Below are 10,275 nucleotides of genomic sequence, written 5' to 3'. Positions count from 1 at the left end.
CTCCCTCCTGGAGGTGGTCCAGGGAGAAGCTGACGCGCGTGCTGTTGCGGCAGAGACGGGCCGAGCACTCCTCGGCGATGAAGGGCATCTCCTTCACCGCGGGACACGGGCCCTTGGAGCGCACCGAGCAGCTGCTCACCCTGATGGTGAGCACGATGGTGCCACCGTGTGCACCGAGATCTGGCAGGATGGAGGAGGAGGAGGAGGAGTGGGGTGGTGGAGGTGGAGATGGCACAAAGGAGGAGACATGGTGGAAAGGAGAGGGGTGGAGGAGGAGATGGGTGGAGGAGGAGCGGGCACAAAGGAGGAGGAGGAGGAGTGGGTGGTGGAGGTGGAGATGGCACAAAGGAGGAGACATGGTGGAGGAGGAGGGGTGGAGGAGGATGGGTGGAGGTGGAGATGGCACAGAGGAGGAGACATGGTGGAGGAGGAGGGGTGGAGGAGGAGATGGGTGGAGGAGGAGGGGGTGGAGATGGAGATGGCACAGAAGAGGAGACATGGTGGAGGAGGAGGGGTGGAGGAGATGGGTGGAGGAGGAGGAGGTGGAAGATGGCACAGAGGAGGAGACATTGGGGTGGGGAAGGGTGGGGGAGGAGGAGGGGAGGGTAGAAGAGATGATGGAGTTTATGACGGAGGAGACGGATGTGGAGATGATGTTGAGGATGATGATGATGATGATGAAGGACAAGAGGATAGAGGTGAGAAAGGATGAGATGACGGAGTTCATGAACGGAGATGAAAGTCGAGAAGATGGAGGAGGAGGAGGAGGAGGAGGAAACAGGAGATGTTTTGGAGTTAATGACTTAGAGATAATCTCAAATTGGATTGGGCAATGGTTTGGAAGCTGACAATTATGTTGTATTATCTTCCTATCACCACTGAAAAAGCCACAAGCACCCCCTGAGAAACGCTCTCCTGCACATGTTGTGTACTTCCTTCCTGCCTTGCAGCACCGTCTAGTCTGCTGTGAAATGGGCCCTTTCCTTTAAAATGACTTCACATCCTATCGAATAACAGTACGCCGCACTCTGCCAGCGTGTTCCTCACCTGATCACAGAACAGACGAACACAGAAGTTGATCAGATCAAAAAAAAAAACCAGAGCCCTTCCTTCCGCCAGAACGAGCACGAAGCATGTATGACGCCAACAACCTAAAGGGGAACTGTCACGCTGAAGTGAGGAGGGGGGGGGGAGGGGGGAAGGAGGGGTGGGGTTGTCCTCACCTCGGCGTAGACCCTCTTGTCGCTCTGCACCTTGGTGCTTGGCTCGAGGGGTACGTGGTAGTCCGGGCGGTGAACAGCTGCATCAGCATGGGCATGCGGGGCGGGCTGGTGGTGACGGAGGGGACGGCCGGCGCTGGGCTGGCTGTGACCGGTGACATGAGCAAAAGGCATGCTGTTCAAAACGTTCAAAGACTCGTGAATAATTTCCCCCGAATGTGATGAGACAGAACGGCGGGGGTTCCTGTTGTCAACTGCGGCTGTTGGTCCAGTGGGGGGGGGGGGGGGGGGGGAACGGGACTGTGGAAGCATTTTTACCTTGGACCCTTGTTGTTGTGCTTTGACCAATTTTAAAACCCAATGTTTAAACCGCACTGTATCAGCTCACAGCGCACATTTTTATAAGATAGCAATAAAACAAACCCGACCCCGTGAACTTTTGTGAACCGATTCTGTGACACATTTTATCGATACTACACGTGGAGCACTTAGCGGAAATGTCCCGTCGCTGCTGTTTTTTTTGCGACCGTTAAAACACGGTTGTACACCGGGGGTGCACTCGTCTTCTCACCTGGCGAGGGGTCTTTCGGCGTCAGCACGAGCGCGATGGCAGATCCCTCCGCTTGGATTTCGGAGTAGCTGGTGAACGACGTGGCCTTGAAATAGTCCAGGGCCTTCTGCTGCACGGCCGCGGCGCTGTCGTTGGTCAACGTGACCGACGGCTTCAGTTTGTGGATGGTCAGCCAGATTTCGTTGGTGGACTGCGTGGGTGAGGGGCGGGACAACGGCGAACCAGTCAGACACATGATCCAACAGATTGTTCTGCTTGTTATGTTAGCTCAATGCGTTTCAGAAGAGTAATGTAGGATGGTATGCCATCGTATATTAGTATATATTAGTACCGAATTATCCTACTATTGTACTCGTACCAAATGATACCCAAGCATAATGAAAACACAGTTTTTACCGCTGATAAATCACCATCGCCAGTGTCAAATATTAATCTCTGTATGCGATAAAATCCAAGATATGAATATGTATATAACGCGTGATATAATATAATGCATAATAAATACTGTAGCGAATGGTATACGACAATTTGAAACTGGGCTCAAAGTTTTGGATGAAACCAAAAAATTAAAGAATCAAGTGAGCACTGTTGGGACCTACGTTCCTCTTCCTTCTGCCTCTGGTGTCTCGTCCAATTCAATAATACCTCAAACGTTCAACTTGTGTAACTTGGCATCGCTACTGAGCTCTCACTCTTAAAGCTCTCTCGAGAGACCCGGGCGCTCGCAGCGGGGATGAGAACACTTTAATACATTCATCATCTCTTCATCTGTTCCCGCTCGAGATCCGACATTGCGAGCCGATTGGTCCAGATTACTTTTTTTTTTGGGGTTGCTGTGTTTTTTTGCTGTGTGTTCCTATTCCCGATGTCTTCCTGAACCCCCAACTTTTTGGGGATGTGGGCCCTTTGACGCCCTTTGAGACACTTACTATAGTGCTATGGTGGTGGGAAAATTGGGTCGAAATCATAATTACACACAGATGACAACACCTTGTTTACATGGCTGCTTGTCGATTTAAAAGCCATTTGGAGTCCGAGGCCCTTCCATTCTCCAGACTTCCGGATTGTTTAGATTCCTTAAGCTGTCCAGCGTCGTTGCAGACGCGTCCACTTCCCCCCATAGTTTATTCTAAATGACCTTGGCCTCTCCGGCCCTGGCCGGTCCTTAACTCTCACTCCCGTCACCTTTGTTCCCTTTGTGGTTCCAAACTACACTCTGAAAGCTCCCCGTTAAGAACCATGTACACCCGTTGTCTCTTTGAAGACGCTTGGTTAATGGTGCCCAGTGTGACTTCCCCATGATCACGCTCCATTCAATCAGATTCTTTGCCGTCTAGAAGTCGTTCTAAAGTGAATTCTTTTTTCATCCGCTATACAAAAATGACTTGGCTTACTCCGAACTTGGTGTATTTGGGGTTGTGGAAGCTCCATACTGTCCCATCGGGGCCCCTCAGGAACAGACTGATGGCCTTCTCTGTGTCCACGTTAACCGACACGTTGCTGAAACGCAAACACCAAAACGTCAACGGGGGGGGGGGGGGGGGGGGGGGAACGTCTGAGGGAAGGTAAACGGTCCTCATTTATATATAGCGCTTTTATCCAAAGCGCTTTACAGTGTTGACTGACATTCACCCATTCACGCACACATTCACACGCCGACGGCGGAGTCAACCACGCAGGGCGACAGCCGGCTCATCAGGAGCAATCAGGGTAAGGCGTCTCTTGCTCAGGGACACCACGACACTCAAGCTAGGAGGAGGAGCCGGGGATCGAACCAGCAACCTCGCGGTTACCAGCCAACCCCCGCTCTACCTCCTCCAGCTAACGCCGCGGCCGTCGTCCCGATCAAACGTCATCTCCTCACGTCTTACTGATTTATTCATTTGGATTCCTTTCATCATCTAAAGTCACTTACAGGGCATTCGGATACGTGTCATTAATAACACGGCACCTCACCCTTTCAAAAAAAAAAAGTGCACCGGCAAAATTACAAATTAATTACCGACTTGGGCTACGGCCCGTTAATCTTTAACGTCACGGGCCGCGTCTCCGTCCGTTAACTTCCCTCCACTAATCATGTCGGCGGCGGCGGCGGCGGGGACACGGGGGGCCACGTACCGGAGGCTGGAGCTGTCGGGGATGTTGATGATGTGGATCTCCGCGTCGCCGGCGGCAGTGCCGCCGGCCTGGTCCACGGAGCAGGACGTCAGCGAGGACGACGAGCTCAGCAGCAGCTCCATAAAGTGCTTCAGCGACGGGTCTTCGCGCTCCAGGACGCAGTCCCCGGGGCCCGGCCGGGAGCCTGCGGAAGGGAAAAAATGTCTGCTTGTAAAAAAAAATGGGGCGATGTCCCCGATGGAACGATTGAACCTTTTCTTTCTTTTGTGTGTTTTGTTGCTGTTTGCTTGTGAAGTCCTTCAAGTCCCTCTACGCCGTTACTTTTCAATCATAGTGATGATCATAATAATCGTAAGAACGTTTGTATTTTATTCTTAATAATAATAATGATACAGTGCATTTGTGTGCCTCCTTTCCGGAGACTGAAGGTCGCCGTACAGAAAGAAAAAACCGGAAACATCAGATAACAATAGTTCAAATGGATGAATACAGTATAAATGCAGCATACAATATGTATGAAAGATCAAAGAGACCCTCGAAACACTGACCAACAGGAGGGCAGAGGGAACAAGAGTTCATTAACAAAAAAAATAATAATACTGAACCGTTTTCTGAACTAGCGAACACATATGTCACACACGCACACATGCCACAGGGCGGCATGTGACTATAGGGCGGCATGTGGCTCGGGAGGTAGGGCGGGTTGGCTGGCAATCGGAAGGTTGCTAGTTCGATCCCCAGCTTCTCCTAGCTGAGCGTCGAGGTGTCCCTGAGCAAGGCGCCCCCACCCTACCCTAGCTCCCGACGAGCCGGCCGTCGCCCCGCACGGTCGACACCGCCGTCGGTGTGTGAACGTGTGCATGAACGGGTGAATGTCAGGCGATATTGTAAAGCGCTTTGATTGGCCACTGGTTAAAAAAAAGCGCCGCATAAACGCAGTCCGTTTACCATTTATTTGCATTACATACTGGCGGCATTCACCTTCTCTCCCGGTGAAGTGGATCTTCTGCGGGTTTCGGACGGCGGTCAGCGAGGTGACCCCCCCAAAGGTCTGCGAGGCCCATCGGACCAGCTGCCCCAGCTCTGTCGGCTGCTCTGTCTTGTGGGTCTGGTCCGTGACCCCGTACAAAGTCATGGAACGGTTGCGAACCTGAAAATGGAAAAAAAACACACACGACACGAGGACCGTATAAATCACAGCACAGGTTATCCGTCGACGATCGACGACAAGGATGGTCGTCCCGTATGATATCAACGCTCCTGTATGATGCCCCCCCCCCCCCCCCCCCTCTAGTCCTGTCCAGCTCAACTGATAGGAAGTTCACATTGTTCAGGGTTAGGGGTTTAATTCCTACCGGGGGCCACTCGTGCTAAAAAAATAGTTTGCACTCGAGGTGTTGAGTGCATTGTAAGACCCCCTTTTGCTAAAAGTGTCGTTGTTACAGTAACGTTCAAGGTGCTGTAGGTAAGGTCTCACAACTCTAATTCCAATGTCATTTGTCAGAAATGCCAGAACTATCCGTCCGTAATGAGTGAGTAAATTGCTCTGTCAGAATATCCTTCCTGGTCGACTGTGATTTTTGATTTTGGCTTGCCCCTGGCTCATGTGTCTGACCAATCGGGGCATCTCTGCTGTGATTGGTTCCGGGGATATGTCTTGCCTGTCAATCACACGCGTTGAAGCTTCAGTGTTATCGAAGCTCCACCAAATGTGGTTGACTTAAACACTTCTCAATGGCGGAGAAACGTAGGGAGGGAGCCGGAGAGGGTGGGTGGTTTATTTTCTAAAACTTGCTCTCTTCTGCTCTCTCTCTCTCTTTAGAACTCTCAAACTCACAGACACCAGCTTTAAGAAGCATCCCAATATTAATATTTATTGGACACACACTTTTTTTCTCCCTGGAGTAATGAGTGAGTCAGCTTTTTATTCATAGGACTTTTGCTCAAGTTTACCCAATTTACTGCCTCCATACACACACACACACACACACACACACACACACACACACACACACACACACACACACACACACACACACACACACACACACACACACACACACACACACACACACACACACACACACCTCTTACCACTGCTATTCTCAAAGCAGGGTCCATTTGAAAAGGAATGTTTATTATGGTTAAGTGTCCTGGCGATTTCAGTTGAAGCCCCCCCCCCACCCCACGACACCCCCCACCCCTACTGGAGCCATAGTCTTTCCTCCACTTCCTGTCTGAGGCCAGGAAACTGGCCCTTTTTTTAAACAGCGTGCGTCATTACAGTTGGCTGGAATCTGGCCCCTATATGGGGTAAAAATATACTGTTCACTGGTACTGCTAGCCGCGTGGAAATATTATACCTTATGGAATGATAATAATAGTCACATAAAGGATTATATTGTTTTGCTGGTAACACTTTAAAATAAGGGTAACAAATTACGTATTAGTTAACTGACATTAATGATGAATTGATCCATTCATAATTCAGTCATGATCATTAACTACCAGTTGATTAACAGTTAACTAGCGGCCTAAAAATCATTTACTAATGGTGTTCCTGTTTACTGACAGTGTTCATGGTAACTGAGGTAATGGTGTTCAACAAAGGTATTTATTTATACATTATTTAATAGAGTTACCGGATTAATGTACCCTTACTGTAGTGTTCCTGGTATGATTTTGATGTACATAGAGGGATGGGGTTAAGTCTGAGTTTGGTGGTGCCTGGGCCAAAATGCTAAAAAAAAAAGTTACACAACGTCATTACTGTGTGGATAAAACATCGTATTCCCTTTACATAATAGCATAAACACTGAACACTTAGTTTGGTACATCGGCAATATGCTATATAATTCAACTGTTTGAAAAAAGGACAGCAGAACAACAGAGCATTTTCCACAAAGCAGTTTCCTGGGTGTGAGTGTGTGTGTGTGTGTGTGCGTGTGTGTGTGTGGTGTGTGTGTGTGTGTGTGTGTGCGTGTGCGTGTGCGCATGTGCGCGTGTGAGGGCAGTTGAAGTCGTCTGATTGTACAGTTGGATTAAAACTAAACGAAAGGGGGAAAAGATTAACTGCCATTGATATGAAACAGCTCTTTCGGGGATAACACATTTGGGAAACTGGAGACAATAAAGTCAAAATAAGATTCCAGAGAAAGTTGTCCCGGGACACAATTCAAGTAATCCTTCTAATACGATGATTAAAGCAAATTCCCACATCATCAAGCATGATGCCATCACAGAAATGAGCATCTCTCTCGGTAGTAGATTAATTTAGGTAGGATTACTCTCAAGTACAACGCAGTGGTATGTCGTACAAATATATAGCAGATGGTACAAATGTCTCCATGTGGTATTGATCTGTCTCACTCTCCCCATTAACTTGATGCAGCAGGTTTTTTTTTTACAGAGAATCGGTTATGTCTCCGAGTGTTACTATCAAATTATGAATTTGAGTGATGATTTAATCGTAACCCAAAATCTGCGCTGCCTAAAAAGTCAGCAATACTTTAATATCCTCTCCGGTGGCTGAGTGGGGCCAAAACAAAAATAAAACAAAACAAATGATGATACAAAGAATTTCATCAAGGTCGATCACCAGACGCTCAGAGGGGACGCCGTGAAATACAGGATACAAACGCACCGTGCGCTGCAGAAAAAAACATTTGGAAAAACACAGAAAGCTCTGGTCGGCTCTGGGAACTTGCTGAGCCATGTCCTGTTTGGATTGGGTCCCCGAGGCCCCAGCGTGCTTCCAGGTGTCACCACCTGGTCATCATCCCATACAGGTCCACCTTATGTCCCCAATGTGCACTGTTCCCAGAACACTGGCCCTATTAGCTGACCAACACCCTTGGTTCCCATTATGTCCCCGACTCACTCTGTCCTCAACACACTGTCTCCAACTCACTCTGTCCCCAACTCACTCTGTCCCCGACACACTCTGTCCCTGACTCACTCTGTCCCCAACTCACTCTGTCCACACTCTGTCCCCAACTCACTCTGTCCCCAACTCACTCTGTCCCCAACACACTCTGTCCCCAACTCACTCTGTCCCCAACACACTCTGTCTCCACTCTGTCCCCGACTCACTCTGTCCCCGACTCACTCCTGTCTCCACTATGTCCCCAACACACCCACTATGTTTCCCTCAATGCAGTGCCCCAGATGAGCCGTCAAACCCCCAGTGACGTCCTTCCTCAGACAGACACAGAGCAGATGCTGTTGTTTCAGACTAAAGAGAAACACACACAATCACTCCCCCATGTGATCCACCGAAAACATCCCGTGGGGGCCGGAGGAGTGTACGCAGACCCTCAGCAGGATGTAAGACGGGATGTAGGATTTATACTCCTTTACTGGGAGTGAATAATTTTTCTGTCGGCGCACCAGTTCTCTGTTAATGACCTGGCAAACTGAAAGATGGTAAATTGAGACAAAAAGTACTTTAGATGGTTTTATATTCTGACTGTTCCTTAGAATCACGTTGGCTTTCTTGCTTTGTTTTGTCCACCTCTGCCGGTGCGGTCAATCGAACAGATTCATATTTCATGAAACCCATTTGCTGCACATTGATTTTAATTTAATCCCAGTCTGTCCTGCAATTATGCGAGACACAGCAACAATTCTAAACCGTTAAATACCCCATCACTTCTTCAATATTGTCTTAGGGAATCCAACAGGGCTGGAGTCCAAGAAAATGCAGATATTTCCAATTTATTACCGACAGATTCAACCTGACACTGACAGCAGCCCTTGAAAAAAGTGAGAACGAAACCTCATTGGATTCTCATTGGAACAGCCTTTTTCTATCTGGCTACCCAAGCACTCCCACTCTGTTATCTATTTTATAGAGTGCAGTGCTCAAATGTAAACTGTCGCGCGCACACAGCGGAGCCCTGGGGGAGAGTCAGCGAAAACAAACAAGGTTAATTGTTTCTCTAAACTGGCCCAGAGGACCGCACATCTGTGGCACTTTGATTCCACACCAAGCAGCTGGCACTAGCCTAGCACATCTGGGGGGGGGGCGGAGGGGGGGTGGAGGAGTATTAAAACAAAATACTCTGAAGTCTAACCCCGAATCAATACAAATATTGATTTGCTAGTTGCGCTACTGTGTGGCTGCTATTGCTAGTACTATTGTTATGGAACCCTTTACAAAGACGCAACATTACTGGAGGGCCAACACAGGTGTGGCTCATAACACATCTCTTCACTAGTTTCGTCTCAAACCCGTGCCCCCTGCCCATGGACCATAAGGAGCATTCGGTAGGCTGCGTACCCGGCGTGAATGTTGTGTGGGGGGGCTACACCTGTATCTACACATTCTCCCTGCTGGAAAAGCTCTGTGACGGGGCTCCGTTTGAAAGGAAGGGCATCATGTACTCACGTAGACGTTGATGTCTTTGTTCATTTCCAAGAGAACGCTGATCGTGGCAGTGGAGCTCGAGGTGAGGATGACCTTCATGGGCCTGGCCGCCGTCAGGTTCAGACTGAACATGCCCTGGAAGACAAGAGACGTTGAACTTTGATTTAGAATATGTTGGCATTTAGTCGTTTCTTTGATCCGTAGCGGTCGTCTGACATCGTCACGACATGACGACGATCTCGAGTCATGAATCAGCTCAACGGGGGGGGAGTCCGGAAATACAATGTGTTAACAACTACATGTATGGATGTATGCAGTCTGGGTAGGTGTTCACGCATGCATGCACGCACGCACGCACACACGCACGCACGCACGTTTCGAGATTTCAGAGTCGTACAATTCTGCATTCAAAATAAACCAAATGCAATAAACGAAAAATAATCTGCAGACACAACCGCTTCCCCTTTGTCGACTAGACATTCCCTACAACCCGACTCCAAAATGAGCGCCCGTAAAAAAAAAAAAAAAAAAGAGAAGACAAAGCAAATTGGAAGTACAGATCTACAACCCCCGGATCCTCATCTCCCCGCACCGCCATGACGCAGTGCTTTCCAGAGGGAGGCTGTCTGAAATTCATCGTACCGCAGAGGCAAGGATTTAATCTAACATGGCGAGCTCCAGCAGAGAGAGAGACCGATCGTGGAAGGGGGGGGGACGGGCCGGCATTGTCGCGGCTCTGCCCGTAATGGTACTATCTCTGCAGCGGTGGGTTGATAAAGCTCCCATGCAAACAAACGCTGAACAGACAACCTTTTTCCTCTTATCCCTTCCTCCGGTTTTATGTTGAGCCGCTGGCGAGAAACACAGGGCCTGCGAGAGGGTAGGAGTCCGCCCGGGGGGGGGGCGGGGATGGTGACCGTCTCTGGTGCGGGCGTGTTTCGTACAGCGGGGAGCCCCTGGAGGAACGGTATGATTTGAGGGGTTTGGGTTTGTGATGA

General features: G+C 49.3%; 1 protein-coding gene across 1 annotated transcript; it reads right to left on the bottom strand.

The window, feature by feature from the left end:
* Positions 1-8: 8 nt before the first annotated feature.
* eng (endoglin) lies at positions 9-9,757 on the bottom strand (the record flags this gene model as incomplete). Its single annotated transcript, XM_084491275.1, has 7 exons — positions 9,299-9,757; positions 4,891-5,059; positions 3,910-4,093; positions 3,186-3,291; positions 1,792-1,981; positions 1,224-1,365; positions 9-180 (listed from the first exon to the last, which is right to left on the bottom strand). Coding segments are annotated over exons 1-7 (1,074 nt in total), but the record flags the coding sequence as incomplete, so codon positions are not given.
* Positions 9,758-10,275: the final 518 nt, after the last annotated feature.

Source organism: Micromesistius poutassou (assembly GCF_964030765.1).
Source record: "Micromesistius poutassou genome assembly, contig: SCAFFOLD_1705, whole genome shotgun sequence".
Taxonomy (NCBI): Eukaryota; Metazoa; Chordata; class Actinopteri; order Gadiformes; family Gadidae; genus Micromesistius; species Micromesistius poutassou.
The sequence above is the reverse complement of the archived record's forward strand: the minus strand, read 5'-3'. Positions and strand labels throughout refer to the sequence as shown.